General features: G+C 34.9%; 1 protein-coding gene across 1 annotated transcript in view; it reads right to left on the bottom strand.

Annotated features, from left to right (window-relative positions):
* The window catches only part of LOC121407276, a 49,700-nt gene that overhangs the window by 24,883 nt on the left and 5,698 nt on the right, over positions 1-19,119 (bottom strand). The window contains exons 2-6 of the mRNA XM_041598255.1: positions 10,332-10,679; positions 9,790-9,951; positions 8,286-8,784; positions 4,979-5,523; positions 3,641-3,673 (exon numbers count right to left, since the gene is read on the bottom strand). Of these exons, the coding sequence (XP_041454189.1) occupies positions 3,641-3,673; positions 4,979-5,523; positions 8,286-8,784; positions 9,790-9,951; positions 10,332-10,634 (1,542 nt within the window). The 5' untranslated portion in view covers positions 10,635-10,679. The remainder of the gene's footprint in view (positions 1-3,640; positions 3,674-4,978; positions 5,524-8,285; positions 8,785-9,789; positions 9,952-10,331; positions 10,680-19,119) is intronic.

Raw genomic sequence — 19,119 nt, 5'->3', positions numbered from 1 at the left:
ATGTTAATAGGATGCAATTATTATTTTGCTATTTTGCAATCATGTTTCTGGTAAGAATGCTTGAAGTGTGGCTGATCAAATTTGTTTCCATTTTTGTGGGTGTACCTATATTACAAGACAACCAAAATATTGCATTGTGGGTGCTATTCAAAGTGGCTGTGGCGAAATACCCTTTAAAGCACTAAATGCTTGAACCCAAATCAAATATGGTTATATGATCACACAACAGCTATATGGCCATGAATAAAGACTATAGACTCATACAGCCAATTATACAGCCATAATACAATTCTTAGAAAAAGATAACTCAAGTCTGATTGATACCACACATACTTGTAGTTTCCTTTCTCATTATTTATTTTCAGTATCATACAAACTTCATGATACTTCAGGCAGTTTCATTTTCTACAAAGCTCTTGAGCTGTTTGATACAAATCAACTTTGATCAAGATTAACAAAAACTAATGTTGTGCACATTTGGTGTAACAGAAGCTTCATTTCTTCAATTCAGGGTGAATTGATATCAATGGAGATACTGTAAATAAAGTATTTTAATGTGAATAATGATGATTTTCCTACATTTAAAGATGTAATAATTATAATTCAGGTACTCTCAGCATGATGAAAACATTAACCCACTCAACAACATTTCATTTTAGCCATTTGATTTAAATTAAACACCATACATGTTCATTTTTCAACTGGGTGTGAGTCAAAATAAAACTGAAACAAAATAATTTTACATGTTTCTGAAAATAATCATTGAATAATGATAGAGTACTACAATTTGATGCTTTTGGACCATATGGTTGTAATTTAACATTCTCTAACAATTTTGAATTTCAAATGTAACAAGTATGAGTAACTATTCTCATGCCTGAGCGAAATGATGTGTATTGCACTATATGTTGTAAAAGACAATGATGTGGATTGTGGATCCTTATCATTTGATAAATCATTCTCACCTCAAAACCATGACTGGCCAATAAAATTAGTCGATACGGGGTTTAGTTTTCTGTGACGTGCCATGTGGATGTACGAGATTAAGGAATTTTGGGAGCACTGCGCATGCGCGAAGTAATCTGTGACGAGCCTTCTCGTTCACTGACCAAATCTGTGACTCGTATTTGAGGGTTTTGACGTTCGGTGTCATAATGCTCGAACAAGCGCTAGTTCGTACATGATGACGTCATCCCAGCTTGGCAAAAATGAATGAAACCGCATCAACACTCGAGTTTCGTTGATTCCGCAGGGCTGGTAAACTGCAAATTACTGCTTGTTACCAGCTTTTCCATTACATTTAGTGTGTCCTGTTTTCAGACACTACATATCCGATAGGTAATTGATGTTTTATTTCCAAACAACCGTGTTTTTTCGGCTTTTTGCGCAAGAGTGCAAATGTTGCACCCACAGTCACCCCACTGGTTCGTAGCGTGATGCTACGCCTGATTCTCTGGCCAAGCATCGGCCCACGGCCCGCTCGCTATCACGCTGGTATATGCTGTGGCGTGGTACGGGTACGTCGACTTAAATCGAAACTGTTTTCATCAATGTACGAACGTGATACTGAACGAGCGGTGTCACCTCTTCCGGTGAACTAGGAATACGTTGCAGTCGCAGACAATCTAAAGCCCCTTAATAGCACCAGCCAGTCATTAGCAACTTTTTCCTGTTAGCTTCAATAAATGACTGGCGACATGATAGATTTCAACCAATCCCTTCAATTTGGATCCATACCTCCATTTTATAATGTAAACTTTGAAACCACCTGTCAATGTAAATAATAAGAACAATGGCAAAAGTTCCCCCCCCTCCGGGGCATTATGTTACTTCAGGCTATCCATTGTCTGGATGTGATGATTTATTTGCAAAGGCTGTAAACTTTTTTTCTAAAGATTCATGAATGCACATTAACATGTATCCAAAGTACAGAGGCAACAAAATAAAATAAAACCACCCCTTTGTCAAGAGCTACACTGTAGTGCTATTATCTGATTTTTGCCTGTGCTATTGAGAAGAGGGTAAATCTATCAAATTATTGGCAGCAGAGCCAGAACAAGAAGTGGAATATGGAATAAAAATCTTATCTATGATAAACCATATGTTATCTGATCTCCATTGCGCAATTTCCCTCATGCCTCAACATAATAGAATGCAACATATGCAATATCACAGGTCCAAAGTCCAACAAACATGTTAACAAATTATATTGCAAATCTAAAGTGCAACACAGTGCCATTATATCAGCGGATTTCTTTATCTACACTTCAGGCATTCTTCAAATGGTACTCATAGGATAAATATTTCACTTTTTATTTGAAAACTTCCCACATATTGGTCATGTGATGATTGTAAAACACTTGAGTATCAAAGCCTTATACTTCTCAAAATCTCCTAAAATACAAGGCCTCAATATCTACTGACAAAAAAAATACTAAAAATAGAAAATATTATAGTGATATGACACAACAATTTTGATTGTGCATATTCTTTTTATTTTTTTTAACTGTTAAAAACCAATTTGAACAAAAAAAAAACCATGTGCAGATAAAAAAATTACTACCAATCATTACAATATGTCACAAATTCCTGTAAGCACCGTCAGGCAGAAAACTTTTGTCTAGATACAAATATTAACAAAAGATTGTTTTGTCATGCATGACATAGTTCAATCTCAAGGCAGCTTTGAATAGTTCTAAGGGAATGAGTTTGCCATTATTCTTTATTCTTCCCCCGCCAAAAGCCCCATGTAACAGGAGTGGTACAGACATTCAGAGGGGATATATGTTTGGAATGATCTTTGAACGCATTTCATTTTTTATCTTTTTTCGCCTTCTTATCTTTACCAACACTCTAAACTGCTATAGAAGTTTATATAAACAAAGCATCAACACTACGATCACATTCAATGATTGCCAAACCTCAAAACCTTGTAAAAACAAGTCTTTAAACTTAAAAAGGTCTTTAAACTTAAATTAGGGAATTTTAATTTTCAACAGCTAGCTACTTCCTTATTATGTATAGTCTGGTCAATATACAACCAAATTACCTATACCCAAAACAAATTGCAACAAATGGTTTTTCAACAGTTTTTGGTAATCTTTGACCCTTTTTTGGACATAATAAAAAGCTACCAAAATCTGTGACCAGGAAAGTGGTTATTTTCAATATATTTTCCAAGATTGCCTACATTTACTGATTATCTCATTATCCACCTCAGAAATCTTATTTTGGTACATATTCAATGGTCTTGATACAGTTTAGAGTGAATATAAGCAGTCCAGGGTACCTGAAAAATCAAAGATGGCGCCAAAATAACTGCAGTAGGCTTTAAAATGCACAATTCATCTATTACTTAAGTAGCTTTAATTTGATTTCTATGCAATAGGTTTAAGGGTGAAGTTGTACATTGGGACAAGTTACAAGGACAGCCAGTGGTCTAGTAGGTTCAAAAATCCTGGATGGCTTCCAAATTGATTCTAAAATGGCTGCTGATACTCACAGTGGACCTAGGTCATTTCATATCAGCCTGGGAGATATGATTTTGGTGTCTAAACCCTTGTTTCAAGGGTCAAATAATACATTAGGAAAGTTACAAGGACAGTTGAAACCATATATTGATCTGACTAGTATAACTTACCTGATTGCTAGGCAAATTTCCTGGTTGAATAGTCTAGACAAATAATATTTTTAAAAAGAAATAGAAAGAAAATCAACACATTAATGTACATATCAGGAAAGAATATTACTGTTACTCTAAAGTTTAAACAAAAATCCTTGATTGAGAAATTTATTGATTTATTTTCACACTCTCTGAGATTTTTCCTCAGTGTTCTATTGGTTTTGGAATTTTCTTTGCAGACTCACAATATTCACCAAGATAGATAATCATGCAAAAATGAACTACTTAACATTCTACAATGCCCCACATTTCAACTTTCCACAAATTTATGACAGGGGCCGCGGAATTAATTTCAAAGTGTGTGTGTGGGGGGGGGGGGTTACCATGCAGAAAATCACAATCATATGGTAATTTTTATGTTTTTGTACATGGCTTCCACGGCCCCTGTATGATATTTTGATATATTGAACATGATACTTTTTACTCTCATTAAATTGCATTTCGAAGGAAGTTCGTGTATTTCTTTGTAAATTTCCAGTATTATCAGAGTGTTGCAGTGATAACAAGGAAACTTTTTGGGGTAAATAAGTCAAAATGTATTATATTTACTATTGAAATAATAATCCCCTTCCAGTACTAGTCACTCTAAACCAGGAAACAAGCATTTTCATTTACTTTTTGGCTGAGAAACCAAGCACAACTGAAACTGTACATAATTGTTCTAAATAAGGAAACTTATTATACAAGATTCTGTTTTTAAAATAAATCATATTCCCAACAAGTAGTAATAAGCACTGTGGTAACTTGATTGTTAACATCAAAACATGTATTACAGACAAATTTTGATCCAAAATAAGATCTGTTATCTCACTGACAACAAACCTAACTTTGAAGAACTCATTTCCAAAATCATGAAACTCAAAATCAACAGGATAACGATATCCCACAAATTAATTTTCATAAGACATCAAATTGAGTTTACAATTATTATAACTCTGCAAATCAATGGCAAATACCTTGGTGACATTTCTAATCAACCAATCAAATAAAACAATTCTATGTTTGTTACCATTAATAATGATAAAACAAATATGCAAGGGGATCCAAAAAAGACAGCCAAAAATGGGTGCAATTGTGTTCAGTGCGGAGGACAAATAAAATAATATATTTGACCAATTTGGAGAAAATAATCATAAGGAGAAAAAAAATATTGCTCGATTTTAAAATGTTAGTTGAAGTGAGATTGATTCTCTCTGTGGTCCAGTTCTTTTGTTATGGTCAACTCTTACTAGACTTTCTTGTTTGGTTCTATGGATTTTTTTTAAATTTCAAATTCCTCAAGATTGATATACATGCCTGTGTTACATCCTGTCTAATGTGATTCTTTCTGTGTTGATTGCTGTGTCGCTTATCATCGCATTCCAGGCAGTATGTCTCCCCACACGATGTGCATCTCTTCTTTCCTGGCTTTGTCCCGCAAAAGTCACAGTTCACCAAAGAAGTTTCTGCTATGAGCTTCTTGCCCTGTAGGAATGGTGGCGAGTCTGATGGGTCATTGGTCCTGGCTGGTCCATTTGTCTTTCTGGACAACGGTTCTTCTGGAAGAGGAGATAAGTTATCTGTCCTTGCAGCACTGCCTCCTGGCAGATGGGCCTTCCTGATGGCTGCCTTATCAATGACTACAGGAAGCACACGTGCTCTGGAGTCTGCAGCAGGCTCTGATGCCTTTGGATATTCACCAAGTTCTTCCAGAATGATTGGCTCTCGTTTGTGGCCCTGTCTCTGAGGATGTTTGTGCCATAGCTCATCACATCGCTGACACCGAGGCTGGGAGCACACATTGCATCTCATGTTTGCCGGGTTCTGCTTGCAGATACCGCATTTTGTCAACTTGATATTCACTTGAAGATCAAACCAACAGCAAGAAAATGGTTAGATCAAGAAGTTAAATGCCGCAATTGAGTATGAAACGCAGGAGTTTATGGAAATGAGCATCTGGAGATGGAGTTATGATCTAATTCTGTTACAAAATGAACTCTTTAAAATCAAGAATATTCTATGCATGCTCCAAAATTATTTTTTGTATCATGAACAATGCCTTGTGAGCTGAATTGAGAAAAATAATCTTTTTTTTCCTTCTTGTATAAATCTTCAGGATTCTTTGTAATGCTGTAAAGTCTTCTTTTCTTCTGTTCTCTCACAGCAGCTCCTCTTCAAGTGTTTCTTCTTTTTTACAAGATCTTCTTTATAATTCTCATTCTTTGGAAAGTTTTCAACATGTCATTTCCACTATTTGAGTATATTTCCTCTTTATCATAAAATATGATCTGTTTTTAGTTTATCCTTCAGTCTAAGTTTATTCTTGGACACTTTACATGTAGTTACACATCTGCTTGGAGTAGAGGTTGAAAAGTCCACGCAAGGGTTATTTTCACGTTCACGAGTCTCGCTTGATTTGGCAATCAATAGAATATGCAATATGATATTTTTAACCTTAGATGACCTCTGATCTTATCATCCTCATGAATATACATGTGATATTACCCAAGGATGATTTATATCAAATGTAAACACAATTGATACAGTTCGTAAATAAAGAATTGAGAGGAAGTTGAACAATTTAGAATTGTAAAAAGGATGGACAAGACCTCATATTATTTGACCTTTTAACCCCTAGATGAAATTTGACACCATATTCCTCAACAACACACATGTGGCATTACCCAGGAATCATTTGTACCAAGTTTAAACACAATTGATGCAGAAATAAAGAAATGAGATTTAAGTCGAACAAAAACTTTGTAACAGATCGACTAACAGATTTACAGACCAACGGGAACGGTGATCAATAGATCTCTGCCCAACTTCGTTCAGGCGAGACAAAAAACTCAAGGGTACAAACATTAAGCTAAATGTTTTATTAAGTTAACATAATGTATAGAGTTACAAGTATACAGTGTTCATGATTTGTGAATCAAAATGAAAAGATGATGAATCATAATGTGCAAAAACATATGTAATTAACCACACTAATGACCACAAAACCCAATGTTTATTTACACGAGGCCTCAATAGAAATAGAAGACAATGTATACGACTTGAGTAGAAACTAAATGCACTCTGATCAAATGACCTGCCCAGGGGCAGAAATGTTGCCTACTGATTGCAACAGTCCTTTACAAATCCAAGATTAAATCAAGATATTACTAAATCTGTCAGTGACATTTGAACAAACTTGGAAGATCCATTCAAACAACAAAATATTTCAGTTTTTCAAAGTTTGATCTATGCCTGCATACGTGCAAGTCTACTAAAATCAATCCTGTTACAAAGCACAAAGGAAAAAAAATAACAACATGTTATGGTAGAGTGACTGTGATTATGAATAAGCCATAAATATTAGGTTAAATTTGTTATAAAACAAGATGTGTAAAAAAGTTAAAACATTGTTAAAACCAAATAAACTTTTCAAAGCACACACATTTTGGACAATTCTATCTTAAATGATTTAAAAAGAAAATGGCTACAACCCCCCAAAACAACAATAAAACACTTTCATTTCAAAAATAAAAAAATGACAGTAAATTACAAATTAATAAAATAACATAGAGTGCTTCAAACGAACAATGCATTATTGAAAAAAATCACAAACAAACATCAAACCAATAAAGAGTAAAATAATCAATGACCCACAACCCAGAGCTTCTAGAGATTTGTAGTAGGGCAGACATTTACAATTGAAAACACAGATAATCGATGTAATCAATTGTAAAAGAAAAATCATCAGTGCAATCAATCACTCAACTATATGTTTACAAGGTAATGTTAAATAACAAACACACGTGTTAGAAACTGCATACACTACCCGTACACTGATATCATTATTATTAGTTATCTAGATTAGATGTGGACTTTCCTTAGTATGAAATGCAAAATTTCTTCAGTGTTCTTTAAAATTGTGCTAACCTATAAATGTATGACTAAATTTCCATTGCTGCACTGTACTGTAATTTGTATATGGATTTTGCCCTGATTTTTCTTGATTTTCACTGTATTTTAAAATTTCAAAATTTGCTGGTTTGAAAAATTGTGTTTTCCACAAACTTGGCAAATATTGTGTTCTTAAATCCTGTGACTTTTTTCTGTTTTTTAAAAGCAGAAAACTGGGGACATTATTACCCTTAATAATCAATTACCAAACATACGAACATTCAATTATGGTACATTTCCCCTTTTCACTCACCAAATTAAAGTTGGGTATGAATGATTAATTTTCATGAGTTATAAAATTGAAAATAAATACCTCATCTAGGCCTAGGGTAAATAAACAAATAATTACCTTGGGGTGAAAAATTAAATGTACAATGTAACCACACTACGTTTTAAAACCAACACCCGCTTCCCTCAAAAAAAAACAAACCATTTACTGAGTGATCAAAAGGTAGTCCCAGTTACATACAGTATATATGCATGAACTATTAAACTGCAATTTATGAAATCTAGTGTACATAACATGTTTTTACAGCTAGCAAGAACAACATGAAATTGATGAGTATGCCTAAAATATAGTGATTTAGTGGGAATTAGTGGGAACTTATACAACTGTTTCTGTTGTTGAATATGTATGCATTCACATTTAACAAACAATTTTGAAACAAATTACCTTGGTTGTAAAATGGCATTGATTGGGATGGTGGTGGTGGCAATATGGTTTTCCCTGATACATCATCAATGCTAGACTGCTTCTCTTGTCCAACACTTGCAGTCAAAACTTTAGGTAAGTCCTCAGGTTCGCGCACTGGGTAACTACTTTTAACATGTGAAATAGCTGCACTTCTTTTTGTCTGTTGCATTATGGGCTCATCTGGAAGCGAATTCTTAGAGCTGTAGCTTCCATGACTTGGATGGGTGATGAGAACATGTTTATTAGGGTAGTTGAACGTTTGTGTCCTATTGGGATATTGCGTAAACCAATTGCCAATTCTTCTTGGGAATGGATGTTTGCCCGTAATGTACAAATCAATTTCAAAGTATGCAATTGCCAAATCTGCAGCGACCTTTGCAACAGTTTCAGTATTTGGAGAAAGTGATGCATCTGGGTAGCTCAGTCCATAGCTCATTTCTTTTGTGTACCCATAGAGAGATAGTATTTTTTGGTGACCCTGGAGATATTTAATAGATTAATAAAATAGATAAAATGCATGATGAACAGCAAAGGAAACACATAGGGGCAACGGGTGATTTTGCCCTTTCACAGCCTGAATCGCCCCTAAAATTCCCTGAATGAAAGCATTTTTGGCAACCATAATTTTTGACAATTAAGGTACTATTACACCCACATAAGAAAATAGCACCCAGATAATGACTGAATTCCCATCCTGATGATGAATCATACACATTATGTGATACAGTCATATCCAATAAATTATGTAAATCAGGATATTTCTGTACAGACTATGAAACAGGATCATTCACACATTTCATTCTCATTGTATGAATACATTTGAGCCTGTGTGAAAATGATACCTTAACAATCATCTTTTCTGATGAAATTTTTTTACAGGGTATTTTTTCTCACATACAGAAGTATACATCAATTGTATGAATCGAAATGTGCATCAAACAATGCATTTCATTCAAAATTTCTGTTGGTTTCCAGTGCTTTGGTATAAATATAAAGCTATCCATTCATAATTCATCTTGAATTTTATTTGTTCAAATTATTACAAATGTTCTTTACATCTTAAAGGTATATTTTCCTGGCATTCAAGAAGGCTATCATGATTTTGTTACGTGCTACACTCGCAAATTAATTTGTATGCATTTGTCAACGATCAGCAAGTCTCATAGCACACTACATATACGCTGTGCTGCTTTCTGCTACATTGGCACTGGCCCAAACATCTCCTGACATCACCTCACTGTTCACACAGCAGGAGTTGGAGCCAGCATGCCAGGATGTTCAAACAGCAGCCGAAGCATTCGCGGACTAATCATATTTTGAGCATTCAGAACATGGCATCTGCGTTAATGTCATATAAATTTAATGTTGGCGTCAATGAGTACTTTTTCCACATGCAGTGCATAGGTACGTCAGACAGCGCCCTCTTGAATCTCGGAAACGTATACCTTAAACAGGTACAAGTATGAAAGTCCTATGAACTCACCTTCAGGATTGAAACTCTTGAGCTGTACATTGGATTGTCGAAGCTGATCACTCTCCAAGTTGAGCTTGATGTAACATCAGGTTTTAATAGGTTTACACCATATCGAAAGAGAATCCCAATAGCATCTTTCAATGCACGCATTTGGACAGTATCTGTACATGCCTGTAAGTGACAAAATGATAACATGATCTCATTGTCACCTGGTAATGGTTGTGTATTGTTTTTTTATTACTAGGCTAGCCCACAACTTTGTTTTGAGGTTTTTGAAATAGACTACAAAGTCTGTCTGTTTCATTTATAATTCAACAAAATTTGGATTTGAATCCAGCCCATCCAGGCCCTTTGATCTGTGAGTATTATGGATTAAACCACATAGTCATACGACTGAGCTACGAGGCAGCCTTGAGCATTTCTTAAATGCATATCAAATGGATTTTATTACAAGTATTTACTATTCTTGACTGAATTACACAGACCATCAAATTAACTTTTCCACACTACTGCAATTTGACATTTAAACAGATGAAATAAATTGAACTAACCTCTTCATTTTGTAACAATATTTCCGGTACAGGCACAATCATATAAACCAACATCAAGCTTGAATCTTTCCAATCCAATTGAATAATTTCCAAACACAGAGTCTCGAACATCATGACTAACACAACTCTAATCGTCCTGTTCTTGGAATCATTTTCAATTTTTTGCTCTAGTTTGTAGTGAAGATCAACTATTCTCTGATCCATGAATGTGTTATCAGGATAAGATGAGCTACCTTTCCTTGGTAGCGGAGACCGGAGTGGCACACGACTGTTATAGTCATATCCATATCCTTGATTTGCCATGGTAATGTTCCAGATTCTTTACAATGGTATTTTCAGATTTCTTAGCTTGAAAAAAAAAGGAAAATGAGAAACAGATATTAGACAAGGCTCGACATTAGCGGTGGCCCGGTGGCCCGGGGCCACCAAAAATTCTTCTCGGGCAACCATTATTGAAAAATGTTAAGTTTTGGTGGCCCGAATCGGGCAACCAATAATTTTCAAAGAAGTAGCGCAATTTTTCTCCCGATTTTGCATGCATTTATCAACTTTCTACAGTTCAAATTGCAAGTCAATTCGTAATGCGCCTTTTTTGTTAATCTACACACAAATACACACACACAGATTGCACAGTCATGACAGTATGTAGGCCTACCGCTAGCATACAGTAACTATTATTCAGCCGGCCGTGCCGGCTGTCTGGCTGAGCTTTGCATGCGTGAAACCACTGCAGCTGGCTGTGCACTAGCAGACTATTCAGACTCAGGGAGCTGCGATGCGAAATGTTACTGCTAAGAAATCTTCCCCAGAACTTTGAAAATCTACGTCAAAGTCACATTTTACACCAATGAAATGCCCTTCTACTGTCCATATTACTGAAACCTGATAATTTGCAAGCATTAAAAGGAGGAATTATGACCTCTCTTTTGACTCAAAAAGACCGATTTCCAAATGCATTAATACACATAGGTGAGTACATCACAGTCCCACATGTGCATTTGTATGTATGTTGATATTTGGTTTATTTTCGAAGCTGTCTTGAATAGACAGCTTCTTTCTTTCTTGTTTATAAATGACTTCTTAAACCACTCTTAAGGAAGTAAATATCTTGGGAAGGCATTTTATTGATATGAAATGTGAATTTTTTCCATCATTTTGTCAAATATAGGGAAGGAATATTCTCACTGTTTTTTCCAGATAACTTGCCGTTTTCTTATTTTTTTCTGTCATTTTTTTACAGTGATTAAACCACTTATACCCCTTCCCATTGAATATGCCTGATTAAAGAACATGTTTCTACTGAATAATGATAATTTTCCCCATTTTTTCTGATAATTTTGTCTTATTCATTTTTCTTACATTTTCTTTTTTTTTCAATTTTTTTTCCTGTTCTTTGTTTTTTCTTACTTCATTTTTTTGTCTTATTTCACTTATTCATTTTTACAATTTTTGCTTTTTTTTTCAATATACTATTCTAAAAATTATTTTTGTTTATTTCCCCCTTTTATACATTGTTCTAATTCTGCAGCATATTTTCTGTGATTTTCTCCTGCTATAATATGCTGGAAAAGAGAAAATAAACTGGATTTGGGGCCTGCATTTAGGTTTTACGATCAAAAAGGAAGGAAAAATCATTGTTTTGTAAATCAATCTGAGTTTGCTATATGCACTATTTACTTTACCATTATGAGTGTGTGTCTATACGGAGATTAAAAGTCCACACAACCTGGGAGCAACACAATTCTTTTATTCTCTTTCAATCATTTCATATTCACAATGATACATTGTAGAACAATTTATATATTACCACAAAATAAGCAAAGTAAAATAACAGCAAGCACGATTTATATACAAGATGTACAAAGAATAGTGGTACGTGGTAGTGACTGCAGAATATTTCAGTTTGTTTTATTCATTTTTAATTAATGTTTTTCTTTATATTTTTCGGGCCACCAAACTTTACTAATGGGCCACCAAAAAAAATTATTTGAAGGTTTTGGTGGCCCGAATGGGCCACCACCAAAAAAAGTTAATGTGGAGCCTTGTATTAGATGTAAAAAAAAAACATGTCCACCATGTAATGACAGTCCCCTCCCCCCCCCCTAACTTCAATTAATTGTTATGTTTATAAAAATCATATAAAAATGGGACAGGGGGTAGCCTAAATAGTGAAAGGCAAGGAGTTGATGGTTGAATATGTCAAATGAATAAAATCTAACTAATTGTTTGAGTTATGGAGGCTCACTTTAATGTGTCCATTTATACAGCGCAGTTACTATGTGCATCTATACTCAACTGCAGTTCAATACCTGGTATCATTACCTTGTTGAGCCGCCATATCTGTGCTAAAGCATCAAATAATTAATCTTTCTGCGTACCCATTCACCTCACCTGGGTCGAGTGCAGCACATTGTGGGTAAATTTTGTGACAGAAAACATGCCATGGCTGGGATTCAAACCCACGTCCCTTTGATTCAAAGACAAGAGCCGTAACAACAAGACCAAAACGCGCACATAAACACTAAGATTACAATAAGGATGATATTAACCATCTAAACAAATCATAACATAACCCTAAGTCCAAGGCCAACAAGAGACTATCATCTGCACATAAAATCAAGAAAAAAAAAAAAAAAGGTTACTCTTTATGGGCACAATCATATACCATAATCTAAACACATTTCTGAAAAATCATACTTTACAACCATTATAAATTCACCATCTTGTTTGAGCTCCCTTGCAAAATTCCAGTTATAGCTCTCAGTGGACATTTCAGTAACTGTGAGGAGCACAAGGTATAATGTAGGTTAAAACTAGTCAAGGGCAATATATTGAATATTTCAATACTACACTCTAGGCTATCTGCAAACACATTGTAAAAGAATCACATGACCTGTCATAGTTATGGTGTACATACATGTACATGGTACCTGCACTTTTTTCTTTTCTTTACACTGCAAATCTATCATGCACAATATTTCAAAACACAAATCAATCATTGCATATAAATATCCATGACTTGCAACAGCTGGAGCAAGTCCACCGAGCATCATGTTGGCTTACGACATGCCCCGGACGACGTGCACCAAGGTGACCAGATGTCCCATATTTCCCGGGATCCAAGCCTTGAAATAAGCGGGTGCTGAGCACAAATTCGCGCTCATAATGCCATCAATTGCGCCCATAAAGCCCCCAAATCATCAAAATTTGACGACCGGGCGCAAATATTTTCCAGGTAATTGCGCCCGCCGTGAGTGAGCAGTGAAGCCGTATCATACATGTAATTTAAATATCTGTAAAGACAAAATCAAGTAACTTTTAATTTATGATAAACACAGTTTAAAATTGCCAAGTGCGTCTTTTTTCTGTACCATAAAAAGTGAGCTACGTTCATCTTTTTTTCCTGTAATACATGTGCGCGATTGCTTCCGGTAGCGGTTTTTCCATACTTCACCATGTGCAATTTCTAATGCTCACATTTCCAGTTGGGATATCACAATTCTGCGATATAGTAATTCGAATTGCACAGGAGATAAATCCCTGTTCACAGCACATACGATGTGCGAGTCTTTTATCCTCACAGTCGTCGACCTTGCTTGTCAAAATGGAGCCTTAATAATCCAAAATCACTTGGCTTATAGTTCTAACACTACAATGTTAGTATCCATGCTCTTAATCGATCATGGCATTGGATTGTAAAGTTGCTCTGAAATTTACTCTAGGCCTACAATAAAGTTTTTCAACATGTACATTACTGTGAGATGGATAAAGAATAAAAAGACCCAAAATTTACAACTGCAATTTTTAAGAATTTCAATTCTTGTATCATATAGACGACTGTTTTCATGGAGATGACAGATGGAAAATTAAGAGCCTAGAAAAAATTGGGTAACTTATGGTCGATAATGTAAATTAGTATTCGCAATCACAAGTACGACCACTGTTGTGTAAAATTGCAATAGTAATGTTTTCAAATCGGCAGTAGGCCTACATTTATATGTGAAGGAATACGTACGGGTAGTGTTGTATAATGGGGGGACCTAAAGGCTGCACACTTTGTTTACAAACGATAAATACTATGGCATTTTTAATATTTGAAAAGATTGTCTTGGTGTTATTTGTTGTAAATATTCTAAAGATCATTAACCAAGAAGAAAATATCACAGAAGTCCTACCGTATATTTCGAACACCTTGATATCGCCGCCCGAGGTAAGGAGGGGTACGTAAGCTCTTAAAAGCTACATACTCAATTTCTAAAATATATTCATATTATTGTAGGAAAATATGAAATTTAAATGACTTCAAAATTCGAAACAGATGCTGTTTTTCTGCATTTTAGTGATTTCTTGCAGCCTTTTAGGAAAAATTGAATAGGAAATCAATCGTCACACTGCAGTCACGTCACCGTTCCACACACAGAATGAGCATTTGACATTAATAGCATTAAAAACTGCATGTGCGATGACAGCCGATGAGTGGTGTGTAGCTTTAGGACCCCCTACCATAAATTGATGGTGTACTCATAGTTAAAGGTCATCACCTGTTCAAAGACAAAGTAACTTGGTAAATAGTTGGTTAATTAATAGTTGGATCAGCTCAGCAGGAGAAACAAAAAGGCCAGTATACCGTAGTAAAGATCTAACATTATATCGAAAAGAGTAAAGAAATGTTTAACAACCTCTAGACCAAAAGCTCCAGTCTCTGTATTTTGTTTGTTCGGCTGAACTGCATTGGCTCCACTCACCATTGTCAGAAATTGTTAAATAAATCCCCAGAAACGATGGTTATTCCTGTCTAAACAACCTCCTCCTCCAAACAAAAGATGGATCTCACATCTCTGTTCTCAGGTGTCTGATCTCAATTAACAGCATCTCTAAGTTAACTTATTCTCTTTGCCCACCCCCCTAACTCCCGAAATTGAAAACTGGTAGTCTATTCCCTATATTCATGCCATGGTATTGTTGGAATTCAAGTTGTCAGGACAGTAGCTAACCTTATTATGATCAGGCACTGGCAGAATAGCAGATGGCGCTAGCCGATAGTCTAGACCTACATGTAATTGTATTACCGGACACTATCATGATTCCGGACGTGCATATTACTGAGTGCGAAAACAATTTCGTACCGTTAGACTTGAACCGCAAATCAATTTCACAGAGCAATACAGTACATAAAACAAGATTGGAAAAACAAGGCGAAAAATCCAACTTTTACCTTATTTATCTCTTAAATGATAGAAAATGCTTAAAAAATAATATAACCTAGTTTTGCATTAAAGGGATGGTCCGGGCTGAAAATAAGTATCTTAATACATAGAGTAGAATTCACTGAGCAGAATGCCGAAAATTTCATCAAAATCGGATAAAAGTAATAAAGTTATTGAAGTTTAAAGTTTAGCAATATTTTGTGAAAACAGTCCTCATGAATATTCATTAGGTGGGCTGATGATGTCACATCTCCACTTTCCGTTTTATGTTATTACATAAAATCATAATTTTTTCATTATTTCATACTTGTGTGAATAATGTCTCCCCTATAATAAAATAAGTTGCAGCAATAAATATCTAATGCACTAAATCAGTTGTCAATCCAATTTTTCTAGTTCTTGGAGGAAAAAATTTTAATAAACCTAATTTCATATAATAAAATACAAAAGAACAAGTGGAGATGTGACATCATCAGCCCACCTAATGAATATTCATGACGACCTTTTTCACAAAATATTGCTAAACTGTAAAATTTAATAACTTTGTTTCTTGTTATCCGATTTTGATGAAATTTTCGGCATTTTGCTCAGTGACTTATCCTCTATTTATTATGCTATATATACTTTCTGCCCGGACCATCCCTTTAACAGTTAATACATTTTCTGATGGAAATAAAGGCCTGATCTGCCGAATTTCAATCTCCTCCGCTCCTTCGATCAAATGTTCAGGTGTGGTGTATTGTGGGTGATCATCGACGCCTAAGGTAACCCGTGCGCAAGGTTTACCATGATTATTAGAGCCGTCGACGATCGACAGCACATCGATAGAACTTAAGTTGATGGGCATCACGATACGAACAAGCATAATAATATTGGAAAGTGCTATGGAACATAGAGCTAACAAGAAAAAAAAAAATTAGCAAACACAAATTTCTTACCAACATCTGCTCAGATTCGATATGAAAAAGCAAACAAAAACTTAGAATTTATGCATGATATGATATATGAAGAAAAAAAAAATCACACAAATTCTTTCTTACATCATTATGATGAAGAATATCTTTACCCATCCAGCGCGCATCCGGAATCATGATGTAATTTGTCACAACAAAAATAATAGTTTTTTTTCGTGGAGGGATATACATTGAAATTTTTCTTGTATTTCCTCTACGTCATTTTTAAAGCACTGAATAAAGGTTTGATTGATTTTATTTGGCAAGTTACCATAACATATATATATACAGTAGCATTAAAACAACAGGCTTGCACAGGATGACCCACGAAAGCTTATTTCCAATGGGGTCCTCGACATACTGAATTAAGATAATAAAATGGTAAAATTATACTATTTACATATAAAAAAAATGAAAAAAAAATCAGAATGTACTATTACCAATAAATAAGATATTTAGAAAATATATACAAGAATATAACGAAGAAGAAGAAAAGAAGGAGAAGGAGGTGGAATAGAAGAAAAAAGGGGGAAAGGAGGAGGAGACAGAAGAAAAGGATGAGGAAGAAAAATAATTTATAAGGAGAAGAAAAATGTTCAGCAAAAACAGCAACAAACAATAAAAACACGACTTCAGAGGAGAATAGAAGGAAGAGATAAAAGAAATAGAAAGAATAGAAGAAAGGAAATATCGAAATTTCAATCAAACTATGTAAAATAGATATTATACCTGGTAGAAAAGAGAAAAGAACGTGGACAGTATTCAGGCTAAATCAACTGTATAACATATGATTTGCATCTTCTCTTTGACTCTCAATTGAAAAATATTCTTTAATTTCCTCTTAAAATGCAAAAAGTTTCCTATTTTCTTTATATCATTGGGAAGGGAATTCCAATGTTTAATAGTGCTCATTGTAATAAAAGTAATTACCAATACTACCAAACATTTTAGGTAGGCAAAAGTTGAAATGGCTGTTTCTTGTATTACAGTTATGTAATTCGATATTAAACTAGATTAAAGTTTGATCCAATATAATGATTTGATCTATTGTGATAGATTTTATGCACATGGTGCAAAATAAGCTGTTTTGATCTTTTTTGACTTCAAGAAAACCTGCTCCAGAGAGTTTGGTGTAGCCAACATGGGTTCTGGGACCAGAACAGTTCATGAATCTAACCATTTTATTCTGTATAATTTTCAACTTCTTTTTATTGAGTTCGCTTATGCCACTAAACCAAGCAGGATTAGCATAGTCAAATAAACTCTGAATAAGAGCAAAACAGAGAATACGCCTTGCTTTCTGATCCATACAACTTTGATACCTGTACAGAAATTTCAAACGGCATTCGCCTTTTTTACGATTGATTCTACTAAAGATGAAAATGAAAGGGAGCTAGTCAACTCAATGCCCCGGGGGGCCACTTCCAGTGACGAGTGGATACCATGCGCGACCATGGGGTCTCGAAAAGCACCCTAAACACGTAATTTCAATATTCTGAAAATGCACCCCTTAACAAGTATTGGCATGTGAAACCCTACCCTTAACAAGTATTGGAAACAAAATGATACTCTTGGCAAATATTTCCTGAAATGAACCCCTATTAAAGTACAGGAATGTTTTATTGTTATGTCACGGGTCCTTCGGTCGTCGGTTTTACCTTTTATATACACATCATTTGGTTTAGTACGACCCCACCTTTTACACCTCGCGCAAATCGGACTCTAAACACGTAGTGTTGGGGCAAAAAGGACATCCTTTATAAAACATTTTGATTTTGTTTTATCATCCCCACAAATATGACCCTAAACACATAATTTTCATAGCGAAATAGATATCTTTTTTCATTATTTTTGTGTTTTTGACACCCTTATCACATTACGTACGTAACGTGCCCTATCTTGAAAAAGACATCCTTTTTACATGTTTTTTTGGTCGCGCATGGTATCCACTCGTCAATGTAAGTGCCCCCCCCCCCCCCCGGGCTCAATGCCTAAATACTTTACAGATTCTTTTCTCTGAATTATCTTATTATTGTATGATACTTTAAATTCAAATGAAGTTTTATAATTACTTTTAGAACAAAATAGAATGCTCTCGGTTTTGCCTAAGTGTAAAGATAATCTATTATCAGTCATCCAATCGACACATGTAGACAGCTGTTCGCTAAATTTTTCCTCAACAAATTTTGGGTTGGAATTTGAACAAAGTAGTACACTATCATCTGCATACAGTAATAATTTACAGTCAGCTTTTATACAAATAAACATGTCATTAATATAATTTGAAAATAGAAATGGGCCTAAAATACTTCCCTGTGGAACTCCATATGTTATAGGCATAATTTTGGTCTTTGGAACGAAAAATCAAGAATAGCCACTACTTGATGTCGATTCAACAAGTAGGATTTTGAACCATGCTACAGTAGCCTGGTTAAAACCCATTATTTGTAATTTTTTCAATAAGATGCCATGATTAACTGTATCAAATGCTTTTTGAAGATCTGGGAGTACCATCCCAACGAATTGTCCCTTAGAAATATTAGTTCTCCTGTTCATAAGAAGATAAAACTGCTATTGAAAACTATAGACCTATCAGTGTTTTAAACATAGTATCCAAAATTCTAGAAA

This window comes from Lytechinus variegatus, chromosome 2, assembly GCF_018143015.1.
Source record: "Lytechinus variegatus isolate NC3 chromosome 2, Lvar_3.0, whole genome shotgun sequence".
Taxonomy (NCBI): domain Eukaryota; kingdom Metazoa; phylum Echinodermata; class Echinoidea; order Temnopleuroida; family Toxopneustidae; genus Lytechinus; species Lytechinus variegatus.
This window is presented reverse-complemented; position numbering and strand designations above follow the sequence as displayed.